Here is a 19733-nt window from a genome sequence, read left to right on the forward strand (position 1 = left end):
CAGGGCATCGATGAATTGATCAGGGGTGGCACCTGGGTATGCCTTGTGCGCCATGCTCTCAAGGTCCTGAGCGAGTTCCTGAAGATACTCACCGCGCCTCCTGTTGCGGGTTCTGAACCTAACCCTGAAGAGCTCGTTCTGGTGCTTGGTCACATATCGTTGCTCCAGCGCCTGTGCTAGCCCGCTGTAGCTGCCTTTTGTCGCATTGTCGAGCTGAGTAAGGACTTCTAGCGCCGCCCCTTTCAGTCTAGTGGTCAGCTGAACCGCGCACTCTTGGTCATCCCATCCGTTCCGAGCTGCCAACAGCTCAAACTGAGCGCGGTAAGCCTCCCAGGAGACCTTGCCATCAATCTCCTGAGGCTTCTTTCTAACAGGCGACCCCAGCAGACTCATGGGACTGGCGGAACTTCTTGCGGGAATAAACTCAGGCGAAACAGGGCTCAAACTACCCCGGACTTGCGTAGGAGAAGCATCTTGGGTACAAGTAGCCGCTGCAGGCATTGGCCGTCCGTTTCCAGCCAAACAGTCTTCAAGGGCGGGCGGGGCCTTGGTCCCCGCCCCCCTGCTCGCTCCTCCCAGAGTCTTCCAGAGGCCCATAGACCCCGGGAGAAGCTTCCAGCACAACAATACGTATGTCGTATGTATCTGACGCTGCACGGGTCAAAGGAAATGGACCTACCAACATTGGAACAAAGAATTAAGAGATCGAAAGGGGAGACCTAATAGTAATTTACAAATTGTGAAATAAAATGGAAGAAGTAGACAACGAGGAATTACTACTAAGAGAAGTAAGGAACACCAGCAACACACGAGGACACAGTAAAACATTGAGAAAAGAAAGATGCTTGAGAGTCAAAAAAATATAGCTTCTCGCAAAGAAACACAGAGGTTTGGAACAGACATGTAGTAGTATCGGCGAAGAGTGTGCATAACTTTAAGAAAAAACTGGACAAGTACAGATATGGAGACGGGGCCACACGACCGTAAGCCCAGACCCCGTAAAATTACAAGGTAAATATGACTACTACCCATATTAGACCCTGTGACATATTGCCGTTTTTCGCAAATATCTTTCAAACGAAGACTCGGGTCAGCTATATATGGTGCTTTGGCACGGATTGTTTCACACTCCGGTAATTTTTGACGCTATTGTGCACTGCCAGATGTGGTTAATTATGGCGTTAACTCTTGACTGTGATGGCAAAACCTGCGTGAGCCACTTGCACATTCCAACAGGTGAGGCGTGACGCGTTTGTTACGTGTATCCACCACCTACCTCCACCCCTGGCTTCCCCTACTCCCATCCCTCCCTTTCCCTCCCTCCTACCCTCCTCGATCCTTCTTCCCCACACTCTTTCTCCCCCATACCTCCTCTCTCTCTCTCTCTCTCTCTCTCTCTCTCTCTCTCTCTCTCTCTCTCTCTCTCTCTCTTCCATGCACTTGCGCTGTACAGTACACGAGATATGAACCCATGCACGGACAAGTATGACATGAATTAATGGCAGATAAGTAGAAATTATATGACGATTAAGGTTGGATAGTTTATGCAAGCAATCGTAATTGATGTTATTGCTTGTTTCACCGTATTTGGTAGGTGAAGAAGCTGGTAACATGGTAAGTATCGGGCATGCTGGCGATAGACGGCTAGCTGTGGACCTTAGGGTTTGTGTGGTCTGATTTTCTATGTAAATCTATATTATTCAGCCTTTTTATGAAAGGATGTACAACAATACAGATGCAATTACGACAATTTCGACTGGTTTAGTACGATATTTTGGGCAAATTCACCTGGCAACGCTGCTCAGAAAGGCGCACACACACATTTATAAAACAGCCATACAGAGAAGACGTAGACGAACACCTAGCTGACATATTGGTACTGAAAAATAGCAGTAAAGGAAGTGAGAAAATAGAAGAAATGATAAATTACTTAACCCTAGATCACTAAACCTACCTTTTTGTGACGACTTCACTAAACGGTATCCAATTGGAATCATTTTAGGAAAAAAATATATATATATATACAAACTTATTTTATTTAAACCAAATAATGCTAAACTGAAAGTATAAGGCTCGTAGATGCCTGCAAACACAAAAATGAATGAAATATAAACAAAAATGAATTTCCAGAATAATTATAAAAAAAAGTATCTTAAGAAAAAAAAGTACTTAATTTTTTGGTTCCTGAGATCATGAAATTAACTGATACTAAAAACTAAAGCTAGAAATATATACTACATGCATCACTCGATATTGCCAGGTGCCTTCCAATCCCGAGCTGCATACATATCTTGCTGCCTGGAACGAATGAAAAAGGGCGATTTTTCTAAATGCATTTTTTTGTAAAATATATAAAAATGGTATCTGTTATTATTTTTTTGGTTTTATAATGTGTTTGTATGTGTAAAAAAGACTCGGGCATGTTCTCCTGTGTAGGGTGACCTCCTTGGGGCATGTTCTCCTGTGTAGGGTGACCTCCTTGCACGGCGTCAACGGTAGTGTTGGCATCACTGACCTCGCCTGCGGTACTGTCAAGGTCATGCTGGAAATCGTCGGAGTTGACTAGTAGCTCCAACACCTCATCACTAATGTATCTGCTTCGTTTCATGGTTACAGCTAAACCAATCAGAAAGAAAAGAAAAGAAAAAAAATTTGTAACACTTACTTTGTGTCGTCTGGGTCATATTTATGATATTCGTGATCTATTATAGCTAAAACACCTCTAAAACCTTCTCCTAACTCATCATGTAAACAGTACACATGTCAGACATTATCATTTCTCTTCTCATTTTAAAACTAACATTACACATAAACGTGTTCCAAATGGATACACTGTTACTTACCATGGAAAACTGCAAAGGCGTGGGAGGGAAGCACGTGCACTCTCTATGGCATCCGGCTAGTGACCAATGGTGTAAACAATAAAAGTTGCCAATTAGTCATTTATGTGGACACCACACAAAGAATTCCCAGAAACCGCATGGAGCCTGAATCCATATGGACTCGGTTTAGTGTTCTAGGGTTAAAAAAACAAACTGGAAGAAAGACAAAGAATTCAGAAGGCTAAAACAGAGTAAAAAAACAACAACTAGATGTCAAGTGAATATTGAAAAAGGAAACAGGAGTTAAACTACGAAAGCATTGATTGACTGATTGATTGATTGATAGTGATTGATTGATAGTTTATTGTTGCAGGTAAACAACAAGGGAGAAGGGAGGAACATGCCATCCCAACCCCCAGGCAGGACAGAGTGTGATTATACAACTATTAATACATGTGTAGGCAGCACCATGAAACTAAAAAGATACAATGGTAGGAAGGAAAGCACAACAAGGGAGGGGGCGGTACCTCCCCCTGGATAATAAGACAATAACCCAACCCCCAGGCAGGACAGAGTGTGATTATACAACTATTAATACATGTGTAGGCAGCACCATGAAACTAAAAAGATACAATGGTAGGAAGGAAAGCACAACAAGGGAGGGGGCGGTACCTCCCCCTGGATAATAGTTTATTGTTGCAAGTAAAACAACAAAGGAGAAGGGAGGAGCATGCCATCCCAACCCCCAGGCGGTACAGAGTGTGATTATACAACTTAGGATACATGTGGAAGATACAATGGTAGGGGACAAATAGCATGCTGAAAAAAATAGAAAAAAATAAAAAAATAAATAAAGGCCTTGATTTAGTCAAGGGAGCAGACATAAGGGACTGTACATATGGGACTACAATCTAGAGGCAAATGCAGGATACTCACTAAGCACAGCTGAAATAAGGACTAGTATTTCCTCTATCTCTGTATTCATTCCCATCTAGTGCTTGGGCAATGTTCTCCGTTCCCACATTTTATTGTCTTATTGTCCAGGGGGAGGTACCGCCCCCTCCCTTGTTGTGCTTTCCTTCCTACCATTGTATCTTTTTAGTTTCATGGTGCTGCCTACACATGTATTAATAGTTGTATAATCACACTCTGTCCTGCCTGGGGGTTGGGTTATTGTCTTATTATCCAGGGGGAGGTACCGCCCCCTCCCTTGTTGTGCTTTCCTTCCTACCATTGTATCTTTTTAGTTTCATGGTGCTGCCTACACATGTATTAATAGTTGTATAATCACACTCTGTACTGCCTGGGGGTTAGGTTATTGTCTTATTGTCCAGGGGAAGGTACCGCCCCCTCCCTTGTTGTGCTTTCCTTCCTACCATTGTATCTTTTTAGTTTCATGGTGCTGCCTACACATGTATTAATAGTTGTATAATCACACTCTGTCCTGCCTGGGGGTTGGGATGGCATGTTAATTCCTCCCTTCTCCCTTGTTGTTTACCTGCAACAATAAACTATCAATCAATCAATCACATGTATTAATAGTTGTATAATCACACTCTGTCCTGCCTGGGGGTTGGGATGGCATGTTAATTCCTCCCTTCTCCCTTGTTGTTTACCTGCAACAATAAACTATCAATCAATCACATGTATTAATAGTTGTATAATCACACTGTCCTGCCTGGGGGTTGGGATGGCATGTTCCTCCCTTCTCCCTTGTTGTTTACCTGCAACAATAAACTAGCAATCAATCAATCAATCATTATTGTTGATGAGTGAAAAAAAATTCCGGGAGCCGCTGCAAAGGCTTATCCCGGGAGCAGCAGCAGCAGCAGGAGGGCACAAATGTCTGAATAAGTGTCGCTAAGTGGCTTTATTTCAGATTAGAAAATAACATAACACTGAAAAGGAAGTTGCGTGAATAAGAAGGGAGGAAGGAGAGGAGGACCTAAAAAGCGATACAAAGCGTTCAGGTCAAAAGAAGAAGAAGAAGAAGTCTGATCTGCCCGCCACGCTGAAAACAAACCGAGTGTTGACTTTTCCTAAAACGCTGAGGGGAAGAAACCGTGTGCACAAGTGTCCTCGGTGGTTCTTTCTCCTCGTCGTCATGCCGCCCAGAGCCAAGACGGGGGTGAGCATAGCACTGTGTCATGTCCTCCTGCCATCAGCGGACACTATACCCTCCATATATACGTCAGGAGTGTTGGTTAAGATTCGTTTTAGTAGCGTCGTGCCAGTATGTTCATTACCTACCTTATGAAACATCAGTATCTCTTCATATATCCTTTCTACAAACCTTCAACAGTCATTGAAACACTTTCAAAATTCAATTCAAGGACTTTTTTGTTTACTCCTGAAACTACAGGATAATGTTTACGAAAGCGTCGCCTCCTCTGGTGCTGGAGGCCGCGACGGTGCCGCCGCGGCCGCTAAATAGCCTGCAGAGGGTTTTGTAAGGTCAGCTAAGGTTAGGTTAGGTTATATTCATGCTCCATGATAAAATTCGCAGTATTTGCATAAAAATAAGGTAAATGTTCAGAGTCGCCCATCTCAAAATTTGATACACTGGCTATTTATTTGGTATTATTCTAGTGTTTGCCCATACATAAGAACATAAGAACATAGGGAAACTGCAAGAGGCCGGGTGGCCTACACAGGGCAGCTCCAGAATCCCCCCCACTACTCACGGTGGGTGAGGTGTAGTTACAGGGGTTGCAGGTAGAGGCTTGATCCTCATTATACCGGCGGTACTAGGCACGCACCAGTACCCTGTCACCTTACTCACCCCTCGCAACCAAAATTGGCTAGGGGGCCATTGAGACCGGGGAATGTGGTGGTAAACATGAAATGCGTCGCAAATGCATAGTTTTTGAGCTATGGGGGGGTTGAAAAATACCCTAGATGTAGGGAAATTCCTTACAATTTCTTAAATGTAGGGAAATTTCATACATTCCGGGTTTTTTTAACAACGTAGTACGGAAACCACACAATTTCACTCACTCTCCATACCAAAGGGGGGTACGAGCCCCCCGCTACAGTATTATGGTCATAATGAAGCATCTATAAACGGTTAGTAATTTACGTCATAGGAATCTTGCAATCGTCATACCCATGGCTAGGGTGGGAAGTGCCGCAGTGAGATGGGCAACTCTCTGAACATATACCAAAAATAACAGATTTGCTCTGGCGACGGCCGCGGCGGCGGTGCAGCCGGTGTTGCGAGAAATACCTCCTCACAGAAATGAGTCACATATACATGTGGGGGGTCCTACGCCCCCCTGGTTAGAAGCGGGGATCGAGGGGGTCGCAGCCCCCCTGTTAGCAGGTCATAAAGTTTGGTTGGAGTAGTTTAAATATGCTCCCCGACCCTAAACCCTCTGCGAGCTATTTTGCAGCGGCGGCACCGTTGCCGCTGCCAGAGGAGGCGACGCTTTCGTAAACATTATCCCCTATTTTCAAGAGTAAAAAAAAGTCCTTGAATTGGATTTTGAAATCATTTCCATGACTGTTGAAGGTTTGTAGAAAAGATATATGAAGAGATAGTGATGTTTCATAAAGTAGATAATGAGATACACACTGCTGTATTGCTTTTCCGTCACAAATAGAAGGGGGGTCGAGGGGTCTTGTTAGGTAGGTTATGTTAAGTTAGGTTAGGTTAGTTTCAATGGTTAATATGTAGGAGGAGTAGGCGTGGTCTGTGAAGCACAAGGGACACATATTCTATATTGTTTATACCTCAGTGTATGCAAATTAATCCATTGAGCATCGGAAATGGTCTGGAACATATGTTCAAAGGGTGGGGGGGCTCCAGTGAAAAGGCATATACATACATTTGTTTTGGTGGCGGCGGCGGCCAATGGGAGGTGAGCAGTGTTGCCAACGATCCAGTTAGCGATGATACGCTTGGTTAGCAGTGGTACCATAGGTTAGCGATTAGTCCATGCTTGTGAGAGCAGGTCCACCACGCATGGTTATTTGTTTTTTTTTAGAACACCCAGCCCAACTGCTGCCGTGCTGAGGGCCGTTATAGTATTAGGTAAAGGTGCGTGTTCTAAAATAAAAGTAATAACCACGCGTGGTGGCTCTCCATGCGTGGGCTAATCGCTTATAAAACGCTAACCAAGCCTTGGATTGTTGGCAATACTGCTCACTTCCCAATGGCCGCTTCCACCGCCGCCGCCACCCAAACAAATGTATGTACATGCCTTTTCACTACCATCGCTAACCACCCTAAAACAGGTGGCGGTATTTGTCCGCCACGTTTTGCTAATGTAGTTTAAAAATAATTTGTGACTATTGAGAGAGAGAGAGAAACCTCGCTCGTTCGCTTGCATAGAAAACGGGTGTGAACGGCAGAGCAGGGCAGAGTGTGCTACGGGGAACCGTGGTGCTCCTGATATATATGTACCCCCCTTAAAAGTAGGTTTTTTACTGGTTTGCGCAGAAAAAAACTATCTACACTAAAAAGTAGTCATATTTTGCCCATGAAAACATAATTTGTGTCGTGATAACAATATGCCTACTCCTGCTACATTTTTACCTCTTTTCCTGTGACCACCTTCCTGGTGGATCCTGGTGGCCCTCCCGGAGCTCATCTTTAATCCTAGAATCTAGAGTCCGGGTTGATAGGTGGTCTTCTGGACAGCATGTGGGTAGTTTTAAGCCACTCGGCGGCGACTGAAAAATCCCAGCTTGGTGGCACCGGGTGGGAATTGAACTCGCGTCCTCCTGAACGCGGCGCCGTCACACTATCCATTCAGCCACTGCCAATTTTGCGAGAAATACCTCCTTGCGGAAATAAGTCGCTCTGCTGTCCAGTACGCATGTCTGCTTGGGGAAAACACAGCAGAAAAAACAGTAATTTGGCTGTTTTTGTTCTAGTTTGTCCACTTGTGATCTTTGTGAGCGCTGAGTGAACTATAGAAACCGTAAGCTAGTTGAACCTCTCTGCGAGCTATCTTGCGGCATCAGTGGCGGGTGCACCAAGGCATTGAAAAGTAGGGATAGAAAAAGATTTAAGAACGAGCCAACAAGCTGTGTAATGTGTGGAGCTGTTAAAGAAGATTTGAACCACTTTCTGATGCAGTGTGATGCTTATAGGGAAGAACGGGGGAAAATTTAATGTTGCAACGACCCTATGATGAAGACGAGGAAAATATACTCCTTTTTGATGAGCAAGTGATTGAACAAAGTAAAAGGATGATCTATAAACTCTGGGAAATACGAGAGAAAAAGATTAAATCAATAAAGTGAAGCTAAATCAAATATAAGGCCGGTATTTTAAGACACTTTCGTTTCTCACTTCAACTATTTCTAAAGGTCAGAGAAGGGATCAGTCGGGTTCTAATGAGTGTTTTTTTAGGCTCATGCTACTGAAGAAGGATCAAACTACCACCAGGGTCATAAAACTACTACTGGAAATGCCCTAAAGTCATACGAAAGCCTTGTCAAATTTGTGAACTTGGGTGACGAAATCTTTTTAAATACGACCCTAAAAATCGTTTTTTCGCAATCATTTTAAGACACTTTCGTTTCTCACTTCAACTATTTCTAAAGGTAAGAGAAGGGATCACTCGGGTTCTAATGAGTGTTTTTTTAGGCTCATGCTACTGAAGAAGGATCAAACTACCACCAGGGTCATAAAACTACTACTGGAAATGCCCTAAAGTCATACGAAAGCCTTGTCAATTTTGTGAACTTGGGCGACGAAATCTTTTTAAATACGACCCTAAGACCCAGACCCAGACCACAAGACCACATCAGGAAGTGCCGATTCAAAGGCAAGACTTCCACAATCTACCTCGACCTGAACCTGAGTCAATCATTTAGTGTTTTAATGATTTGTGACAGAAACAGTTTGTACATTATTTCCTAACACACTGAAAACTACCAGAAAAAAATAGTTTTGTCCAACAGTGTCCCACGGGTGACGTTCTGGAAATTTACCAGTTGCAGATGGTGACCCGGGAGATTGGTTATGACCTGTTATGCTACTAATAACCTGTAATGCTGGTAGGCTGTTGAATTGTTAGCTCAGGATTACATAAAACTCTGACCTCACCTCAATACCTCGAGTTTAGCACTATACCTTCATAACGAAGCAAGCGCGAAACTCAAAAGATACTGTAGTTATATGTGTATCATCAACCCTTTTACCTTGTGAAAGATAATGGGAAAACTTGACGTACCAAATGCTGATATTTTTTGTTCTGCAGGAGGGCATCGTGGCCGTGATGGACGTGGGCAACAATGTGTGTGCCGGGCCGGAGCCAACCTTCCTCGCCAGGGCCAAGGAGTCCCTCACCAGCTTCCTCCAAAGAAAGGTTGGTCATTATTAGTGCAATTAACCCATCATTGCTTCTCCACTGGGTAGTTCTGTGTACGGTAAAACCCCTCGTAGCTTGCAACCACACACACACACACCCACACACACGGAAGGGAAGATGCTCAAGAGACACAAAGAAATATAGAGGTTTGGAACAGATCAAGTGAAGAAATAGTATCGGCGAAGAGTGTGCAAAGATTCAAGGAAAAGTTGGATAATTATAGATACGGAGACGGGACCACACGAGCGTAAGCCCAGGCCCTGTAAAATTACAACTAGGTAAATACACACACACACACACACACACACACACACACACACTGAAGGGAGGAAGGAAGGAAGAAAGAAAGAGAACAGAGACAGCGGGATGGATGTAAAGGAAAGGCAGGGAGAGGAGGCCGCATCCTTGAGCCGAGGTGGTGGTCAGTAATGGCTACTCAACTCAAAGGAAGAGGAACTCCACACACATAAGATATATATAGGCCTAACTTATCAACCCCCTCCTCCCTTTGTGTGTGCGTGTATAAATGTATAAATCAACCCCTTTGACTGTCGAACCTCTTGGGCCATTTTCTGCTTCCAAAAACTCAAAGGGTTTTTTCCGGAAGGGAAGAGAAGGTGTCGGAGGGAAACTGTTGGAATCTGGCAAGGGGTCGAGAGAGGCACATCTTCATCAGCTCCTCCGCATATGTTTTACGTCAAACTTGTACAGGTAACTCTGGATTTCCGCGAGTATTGTGTCCTTGAAGAGGTGGCGCAAATCCAAAACAATGTAGTAAATCCAACAAGAGGTAGGTTTGTACCTTTATTGCTTACTGTATCACTCTGACTCCTCTCCCTCTTGTGGTTCCTCCTCTGGCTGCCCTTCCCCTCGTGGTAGCACAGCAGCGAGGGTGTTGTTGTTGTTGTTGTTGAGCAGCGTGGGTACTGTATTGTTGTTCAAGTGGCGCGCTGGGAGAACTGAGCTCAGCTGTGTGGCCGTGTGAGTCCAGTTGCGTGAGACATCTGGTGGACACTCCATAAAATATCGCGTAGAAGTGAAAAAAACATGTAAATTAAACATTTATTTGGATTTTGGACCACGCGTTATTTCAAGAACGCGTAAACCAAACTCGCGTAAATCGAGAGTTACTTGTAGTTCAGTTTTGTAACATTGCACCGTGTTGCGTGGCTAAAGGGTCAGTCAAGCGCAGGGCAAGGGCTAGGACAAGGCACGCTCATGAGGACAGAGGTGGGATGTGGGGGGAGGATAGGAGCCAGGCGGTGGCTGAGTCGTCAAAGTAACGGCCTCGTGTTCAGGAGGACGCGAGTTCAATCCCCGCCCGGTGCCACCAAGCTGGGATTTTTCAGCCGCCGCCGAGTGGCTTAAAACTACCCACATGCTGTCCAGAAGACCACCTATCAACCCGGACTCTAGATTCAAGGATCAAAAATGAGCTCTGGGAGGGCAGCATGAGCCAATGCAAGATGGCGCCACTATAAACACTCGCCTGCGCCAGAACGGGCTGGGCCGACCATCAGGACCCACCGGAATGAAGCCTTGGACCGACCATCAGGATCCACCGGGAAGAAGCCTACCGGCGCAATAGGCAGCAATGTAAAAAAAAAAAAAATGGGAACACTACTGTCCTATGTGGGACATTTTAACCCGATAGCAGCGACGGGCCAAATTTGTGCCATGATATAAACCCCCCAAAACAGATGATACATAATCTGATCACAAATGCTTTGATATACATTATGAAATGGTTTGTGTGAGGGGTGATTTTTTTTCATTTTTCTCGCTTGGAGGGACCATTAACCCTTTCCTTGCGCGTGGTGTGGACACGACTATCCCCTCGGGCGCAGTCGGGCAGCCCAATGGGGGGTCTCTTTTAACCTCTGTATCTCAAAAACTATTCATCACAGCTAAAAAACAAAAACACCATTGGAAAGAGGAGGTCCAGATCTATAGGAGTCAGTTATGTATGCCTCGCTTATGCGTACATGCATACCGATTAGGAGTGCGTTAACATACAGGATGATTAGCCATATTGAGGGAACTGCGGACATCTCTCCTTCAGACTCTGGCAAGGGAGTATTGCCAACTGCAATATTTACAACTATTTGGTCAAAGAGTCAGTCGGTGATAGGTGAAGCTATGCAAAAATGCCGCTATATTGGGCAAGAACATCCACCAGTTACTTGTCCATAGATTTGCTGCGCTGGGCTGATATGATTTTACACCAAATTTAGTGAAGAACACACTCAATTGGCAATCCTGTGTTGTGAGAATTAGTGTTGGAACACTCTCATACGCGGGAGATTTGAGTGCGGCTGGAGCTTGCAGCGAGCGTTTAGCACCACCAGCAAATACGCCTAACGCTCACTGCCAGCGTTTAGCACCACCAGCAAATACGCCTAACGCTCACTGCCAGCGTTTAGCACCACCAGCAAATACGCCTAACACTCACTGCCAGCGTTTAGCACCACCAGCAAATACGCCTAACACTCACTGCCAGCGTTTAGCACCACCAGCAAATACGCCTAACGCTCACTGCCAGCGTTTAGCACCACCAGCAAATACGCCTAACGCTCACTGCCAGCGTTTAGCACCACCAGCAAATACGCCTAACACTCACTGCCAGCGTTTAGCACCACCAGCAAATACACCTAACACTCACTGCCAGCGTTAGCACCACCAGCAACACGCTTAACGCTCACTGCCAGCGTTTAGCACCACCAGCAACACGCCTAACGCCACTGCCAGCGTTAGCACCACCAGCAACACGCCTAACGCTCACTGCCAGCGTTTAGCACCACCAGCAACACGCTTAACACTCACTGCCAGCGTTAGCACCACCAGCAAATACGCCTAACACTCACTGCCAGCGTTTAGCACCACCAGCAAATACGCCTAACACTCACTGCCAGCGTTTAGCACCACCAGCAAATACGCCTAACACTCACTGCCAGCGTTTAGCACCACCAGCAAATACGCCTAACACTCACTGCCAGCGTTTAGCACCACCAGCAAATACGCCTAACACTCACTGCCAGCATTTAGCACCACCAGCAAATACGCCTAACACTCACTGCCAGCATTTAGCACCACCAGCAAATACGCCTAACACTCACTGCCAGCGTTTAGCCATGAAAGGGTTAAGCAACATGATCCCCGCTGCTATCACCACCGGGCTAATGCAATAAAGTAATCTCACCCCATCACATCTAATAATCTGTTGTTAGAATGTCTTCAGCTTTTGTCTGTTCACAAATATATGGGCCGCTTTCAGTCATTTTGTTTGTTTTGATCGTTACCAATGGCTGTTATCGCCGCTATAGTATTTCCACGTAAAACTGGCCGATGGGGTAGTGGCCGCTGCGGGGTTAGCCTAGCCCCACACCTTGCCACACACTCTCAACACCTCTCGCTTCCTCTGCAGCGTCGATCGCCGCCATTGGTAACGATCAAAACAAACAAAGTGAGTGTGAAAGCGGCCCTAGGACTTCATAGTGACTCTTTGTATGTATAAAACTCATGCACCAAAACTATGGCTGCCAACAATTGCCTAAAATGACCACTCTTTGGTACAGATTTTTGCCCGCAACTGCCATGACATTGTTGGCACTGTCCTGTTTGGCACCTCAGGGACGGACAACCCTCTGGCAACGGACGGTGACTTCCAGCACGTGAAAGGTGGGACCAACTTATCATTTGTGATTTATTTATTTATTTTTATTTTTTTATTTTTACGTGTACGCCTATTGCGCCGGTAGGCTTGCTTGAGGGGCCTGGATGGTGTTTGGCCCCAGCCTGTCATGGTGCAGGCAAGTGTTTATAGTGGCGCCATCTTCTCTTGGCTCATGCTGCCCCCCGGAACTCCTTCTTGATTCACTTGGACGGTTTCCTCTAGAGTCCGGGTTGATGGGTGGTCTTCAGGACAGCATGTGGGTAGTTTTAACCCCTTCACTCCGGCCGGGCCAAAACAGCGCCCCGTGCTGTATCCGAGATCGTCGGTCGTGCCAAATTTCAAATGTCACCATTGAATATAACAAGTTTTCAGCCATAAACTCAACACAATCATCATGCATTATATATGAAAACATGTAGAATTAAATGGTGCACATAAAGAAACATAAATTAATTGATAATTTTGAGATGTAAGCATGAATATAGAGATAAAATAACTTGTATATTGGCTAAAGCGAGCCAGGACGCACGTCCTCGGATATGGTACGGGGCACGCAAAGACTCAGTATACGCGTCCTAGCGTTGAAGGGGTTAATAGTCCAATGAGGATGTTTTAAATTAGTCATTTATTTTGTCTGGTTTACCGCTAAATAAAACAATAAGAAGGATTAACTACAATTTCATTAACAATACTATCACTTATCGCATTGAAGTGTTACTGTTACAAGTCCCAGGGAAACACAGGTAATTTATGATAAATGAAAATATCATTCAGGCTCTGTGGGCATAAAGATGTACTTGCTGGTGACATCTGGCAGAGATACCTCAGTTTTTGTATATAACTGTGTATATAACTCAAGTGTCTTAGCTTCTCTACAACTCCCAAATACTATACAAGATGTTTTCCTAGGGCCGCTTTCAGTCACTTTGTTTGTTTTGATCGTTACCAATGGCGGCGATCGACGCTATAGTTTTCCACGTGAAACTGGCCGATGGGGTAGTGGCGGCTGCAGAGGAAGCGAGAGGTGTTGAGAGAGTGTGGCAAGGTGTGGGGCTAGGCTAACCCCACAGCCGCCACTACCCCATCGGCCAGTTTGACGTGTGAATACTATAGTGTCGATCGCTGCCATTGGTAACGATCAAAACAAACAAAACGACTGTGAAAGCGGCCCTAAATAACAGTAGCTTTGAGACAGGAGCCATTTTGAACCCCTGTAACCCTGTACTAACCCTCGCCTTCCTCCTCAGTGGTGCGGGAGCTGGTGGGCGTGGACTGGGAGGCCATCGAGCAGGTGCAGGCTCTGAGGTGTGGCGGCAGCAGCGGCGACTGGCTGGATGCCGTGGCGGTGGCCTTGGAGATGCTACGTAAACATGAGTTAGTTGAGAGCGGAGCCGTAGAATGGAAGGGTTTGCCCAAATTGACGACAGGCTCCGCGCTGTTGCCGAAAGAGCCACATGAAATTCAAGTTGATGCTTATTTTATTTTATTTATTTATTTATTTATTTATTTATTTATTTATTTATTTATTTATTTATTTTTTTTACGTGTAGACCTATAGCACCAGTAGGCTTGCTTTAGGGGCCTGGATGGTGTTCGGCCCCAGCCCATCATGGCACAGGCAAGTGTTTATAGTGGCGCCATCTTCTCTTGGCTCATGCTGCCCCCCAGAACTCCTTGATTCACTTGGACGGTTTCCTCTGGAGTCCGGGTTGATGGGTGGGCTTCAGGACAGCATGTGGGTAGTTTTAAGCCACTCGGCGGTGACTGAAAAATCCCAGGTGGTAGCGTGGGGATTCAAACCCGCGTCATCCATCACGTGGTGAATGTGGGCCCAGCACGCTTCCACTCAGCCACCGCCTACCCCGCCTGTTGGTGTGGGTGTGCTCTAGGTGAGTTCAGGATCCGGAAGTACCCAAAGTACATAGGGGGCTTCGTGGTGCAGTGGTTAGCACACTCGGCTCACAACCAAGAGAGCCCGGGTTCGATTCCTGGGCGGAGTGGAAAAATTTGGGTGGCTTTTCCAATACCCTACGCCCCTGTCCACCCAGCAGTGAATGGGTACCAAGTATTAATCGGGGGTTGTGTCCCGTCTCCTGGGAGATGTTCCCTTCTCCTATAATTCCTTCCCTTTTGTCTCTCTCCAGCATATGACCACAGATGTTGCGCCCACTAAACCAAACTGTCCAACTGTTCCTTCTCCTATAATTCCTGCCCCGTCTGTCTCTCTCCGGCATATGACCACAGATGTTGCGCCCACTAAACCAAACTTTCCAACTGTTCCCTTCTCCTATAATTCCTTCCCCTTCTGTCTCTCTCCGGCATATGACCACAGATGTTGCACCCACTAAACCAAACTTTCCAACTGTTCCCTTCTCCTATAATTCCTTCCCCTTCTGTCTCTCTCCGGCATATGACCACAGATGTTGCGCCCACTAAACAAAACTTTCCAACTGTTCCCTTCTATAATTCCTTCCCCTTCTGTCTCTCTCCGGCATATGACCACAGATGTTGCGCCCACTAAACAAAACTTTCCAACTTCGAGCACAAAGAAAACTCCACTCTGTTAGCATCAGTTTGAATTTCACATGGCTCTTTCGGTGACATATACGCCTCCGCGGTCTAGTGGTCAGCATGCCTGGCTTCTACTCTGCGGGCCCAGGTTTGAATCCCGGCCCGGGCAGTCGGCGTGCAGGTCACCCAGCTGTTCATCCTCCCTCTGGGGCTGGTGGATAAATGGGTACCTGGGGAAACCTGGGGAAGGTAAACTGTGGTAACCCAGATGTCACGCTGGTCCTGTGTCCCGGGGTAATGGGCTCCCTCCCACCACAGGCTCAAGGGCCAATGTTACGGAGATGAGCACCGAGGCCACGCGCTGCTACAGTGTATGCCCCAAACTTTACCTTTTCGATGACAAAATTATGCCGGTGATCAAGGTGGCCAAGCTCTCCTATTCAGTGGCTTGAAGGGAAGTGTGTGTGGATGGTTTGCTTGCTTACTGATGTGGTTTGATTTCCTCACCACAACTTTGCCAGATTGCTGTACGCTGCCTTTAACCCGGTAGCAGCGACGGGCCAAAACCGCCCTGTGCCATATCTGAGATCGCCGCGCGCGCCAAATTTCAAATGTCGCTATTGAATATAACAAGTTTTCAGCCATAAACTCAACATAATCATCATGTATTATATATGAAAACATGCAGAATTAAATGGTGCACATAAAGAAACATAAATTAACTGATAATTTTGAGATGTAAGCATGAATATAAAGATAAGATAATTCGTATATTAGGTTAAGGGGGAAAGTTTTCAATCTTGGATGAAAAAATAAGAAAATAAAAAAATCACATGAATCAGTTGTAGCAGTGCGGAGATTATAAATACGTTGCCAGGCCTAAAACCCTGTTCTTTCCCTTTAAAATTTAAAGGTCTCGTAGCACGTGGGCCCGCTAAGCCACGCCCCTCTCCCTACTCATGTCTTTCTTGTTAGTTTTTATGCGTTTTTACGCATAAAATGGAACATTCTTTCTTCCTAAACAAGTGTACGAGACTTTTGGCTGTCGGTACTCAGCCCGCGTCGTGCCGGCAACACGACTCAGAACCTCCATAGCCTCGTACGTGACTGTACGTACAGCCTTTCTCTTGCCCTTTTCCTCAATCGGAGACAGTTTACGGCCTGCAGTGCTGTGTTGAAGCTCAACAATGGGCAGAAAAAGCAGAAGGCATGTTGAACTGAGTAAAAGAGCTACGGGAAGGTGGAAAAGTTACTGGCAAGATACGAAAGAACGTACTATATCCCAGCCGCCTGCCCGACCACAAGCACCTCACGCTGCTGGTACTGCTCCCACCCTCACTCCCCGGCCTGTTGTCGAGAGAGATGTGACTGCCGCAGAACTCAGACATAGCCCAGTACCTGCAGAGCTCAGGGAGGCGAAGGATAAAGACGAGGAGGATAACAGACTCGTGATAATGTCTGTTCATAGACCGAAACAGTTGCTTAGCATGATCAAGTGTGACTCGTGTGGCGGTGAAGTGGTGAATTACATCAAGGCCAAGTACTTTGATTGTTATGTGAGTGCTAAATGCAGTGAGTGTAGGATGATGGTGTTACACAATGGTACAGGTCACCCCTTTGTTATGTGAGTGTAGGATGATGGTGTTACATGTTATGTGAGTGTAGGATGATGGTGTTACACAATGGTACAGGTCACCCCTTTGTTATGTGAGTGTAGGATAATGGTGTTACACAATGGTACAGGTCACCCCTTTGTTATGTGAGTGTAGGATGATGGTGTTACACAATGGTACAGGTCACCCCTTTGTTATGTGAGTGTAGGATGGTGGTGTTACACAATGGTACAGGTCACCCCTTTGTTATGTGAGTGTAGGATGATGGTGTTACACAATGGTACAGGTCACCCCTTTGTTATGTGAGTGTAGGATGATGGTGTTACACAATGGTACAGGTCACCCCTTTGTTATGTGAGTGTAGGATGGTGGTGTTACACAGTGGTACAGGTCACCCCTTTGTTATGTGAGTGTAGGATAATGGTGTTACACAATGGTACAGGTCACCCTTTGTTATGTGAGTGTAGGATGATGGTGTTACACAGTGGTACAGGTCACCCCTTTGTTATGTGAGTGTAGGATGCTGGTGTTACACAATGGTACAGGTCACCCCTTTGTTATGTGAGTGTAGGATGGTGGTGTTACACAATGGTACAGGTCACCCCTTTGTTATGTGAGTGTAGGGATGATGGTGTTACACAATGGTACAGGTCACCCTTTTGTTATGTGAGTGTAGGATGATGGTGTTACACAATGGTACAGGTCACCCCTTTGTTATGTGAGTGTAGGATGGTGGTGTTACACAATGGTACAGGTCACCCCTTTGTTATGTGAGTGTAGGATGATGGTGTTACACAATGGTACAGGTCACCCCTTTGTTATGTGAGTGTAGGATGATGGTGTTACACAATGGTACAGGTCACCCCTTTGTTATGTAAGTGTAGGATGATGGTGTTACACAATGGTACAGGTCACCCTTTTGTTATGTGAGTGTAGGATGATGGTGTTACACAATGGTACAGGTCACCCCTTTGTTATGTGAGTGTAGGATGATGGTGTTACAATGGTACAGGTCACCCCTTTGTTATGTGAGTGTAGGATTGTTGTGTTACACAGTGGTACAGGTCACCCCTTTGTTATGTGAGTGTAGGATTATGGTGTTACACAGTGGTACAGGTCACCCCTTTGTTATGTGAGTGTAGGATGATGGTGTTACACAATGGTACAGGTCACCCCTTTGTTATGTGAGTGTAGGATAATGGTGTTACACAATGGTACAGGTCACCCCTTTGTTATGTGAGTGTAGGATGATGGTGTTACACAATGGTACAGGTCACCCCTTTGTTATGTGAGTGTAGGATAATGGTGTTACACAATGGTACAGGTCACCCTTTGTTATGTGAGTGTAGGATGATGGTGTTACACAATGGTACAGGTCACCCCTTTGTTATGTGAGTGTAGGATGATGGTGTTACACAATGGTACAGGTCACCCCTTTGTTATGTGAGTGTAGGATGATGGTGTTACACAATGGTACAGGTCACCCCTTTGTTATGTGAGTGTAGGATGCTGGTGTTACACAATGGTACAGGTCACCCCTTTGTTATGTGAGTGTAGGATAATGGTGTTACACAATGGTACAGGTCACCCCTTTGTTATGTGAGTGTAGGATGATGGTGTTACACAATGGTACAGGTCACCCCTTTGTTATGTAAGTGTAGGATGCTGGTGTTACACAGTGGTACAGGTCACCCCTTTGTTATGTAAGTGTAGGATGATGGTGTTACACAATGGTACAGGTCACCCCTTTGTTATGTAAGTGTAGGATGATGGTGTTACACAATGGTACAGGTCACCCCTTTGTTATGTAAGTGTAGGATGATGGTGTTACACAGTGGTACAGGTCACCCCTTTGTTATGTGAGTGTAGGATGATGGTGTTACACAATGGTACAGGTCACCCTTTTGTTATGTGAGTGTAGGATGCTGGTGTTACACAATGGTACAGGTCACCCCTTTGTTATGTGAGTGTAGGATAATGGTGTTACACAATGGTACAGGTCACCCCTTTGTTATGTGAGTGTAGGATGATGGTGTTACACAATGGTACAGGTCACCCCTTTGTTATGTGAGTGTAGGATAATGGTGTTACACAATGGTACAGGTCACCCTTTTGTTATGTGAGTGTAGGATGGTGGTGTTACACAATGGTACAGGTCACCCCTTTGGAGTGAAGTTGACCTAGGAAAGGACCTGACCACTGCAAGCAAACCCAACATAGCATAATAAAGTAAAGAGCCTCTGTTTGTAGAATTGTGTTCCTAAATATTGCATTTATCAAAGTATGATACAAAAATGCATTTTCCTCGGAATCTTTTTTTTTTTTAACATTTAAAATTTAATTTCTTGGCTTGTAATCAACCGACCTTAATTTTCTTTGTTGCAAAATAATCTTAATGAAAATGCCTAAAAATATGGTAATTAAAATGTCTCTAAAACTAATAGTTTTTACCGAGCAATTTTTAGACCCCTAATTTTTTGAAAAAGAAAATAACTAGTTTTGATTTTTTATAATATGTTTATTATTAATGACATGCAATTTTGAATTAACAGATTAGTACATTAGGGTGTCTTCTTTCTCTTAACGTAAAGGAAATAACTTTATGTTATATAGTTAACATGAAATTACAGTTTTTTCTAATGTAGGTAAAAAACCTGATTTATTATTTTTTGGAGAAAACTATTTCACAGATTTGAAAGCAAAACGCAGCGGTACCACATAATAATGTCATCCTTACTGTGTAAAAAAATCTTTGGTGCAGAGTCGTGCGTAGGAGGAGAGAAAAACGATT

The 19733-nt window shown here is 45.1% G+C and overlaps 1 protein-coding gene and 1 long non-coding RNA gene across 51 annotated transcripts; both read left to right on the forward strand.

The window, feature by feature from the left end:
- Positions 1–4820: 4820 nt before the first annotated feature.
- On the forward strand, positions 4821–14391 carry LOC127003661 (X-ray repair cross-complementing protein 5-like). Its single transcript, XM_050870574.1, has 4 exons — positions 4821–4950; positions 9035–9142; positions 12721–12823; positions 14066–14391. The coding sequence occupies exons 1-4, from the start codon at positions 4927–4929 to the stop codon at positions 14374–14376; spliced, it is 546 nt and encodes a 181-aa protein (XP_050726531.1). The 5' UTR covers positions 4821–4926; the 3' UTR covers positions 14377–14391.
- A 626-nt stretch (positions 14392–15017) lies between these two features.
- LOC127003662 (uncharacterized) lies at positions 15018–19690 on the forward strand. 50 transcript variants are annotated; one of them, XR_007757252.1, is made up of 9 exons: positions 15018–16937; positions 17021–17072; positions 17125–17384; positions 17436–17539; positions 17645–17800; positions 18007–18266; positions 18318–18577; positions 18890–19045; positions 19098–19690. It is a non-coding gene; the product is annotated as an uncharacterized LOC127003662 (long non-coding RNA). The 50 variants fall into 50 exon arrangements; XR_007757232.1 differs by lacking the exon at positions 15018–16937 and adding an exon at positions 18734–18837 and having other exon boundaries at positions 16988–17384; positions 18890–18941; positions 18994–19045; XR_007757240.1 differs by lacking the exon at positions 15018–16937 and adding an exon at positions 18734–18785 and having other exon boundaries at positions 16988–17384; positions 18890–18941; positions 18994–19045.
- Positions 19691–19733: the final 43 nt, after the last annotated feature.

This window comes from Eriocheir sinensis, chromosome 26 (genome assembly GCF_024679095.1).
Source record: "Eriocheir sinensis breed Jianghai 21 chromosome 26, ASM2467909v1, whole genome shotgun sequence".
NCBI classification, from domain to species: Eukaryota; Metazoa; Arthropoda; class Malacostraca; order Decapoda; family Varunidae; genus Eriocheir; species Eriocheir sinensis.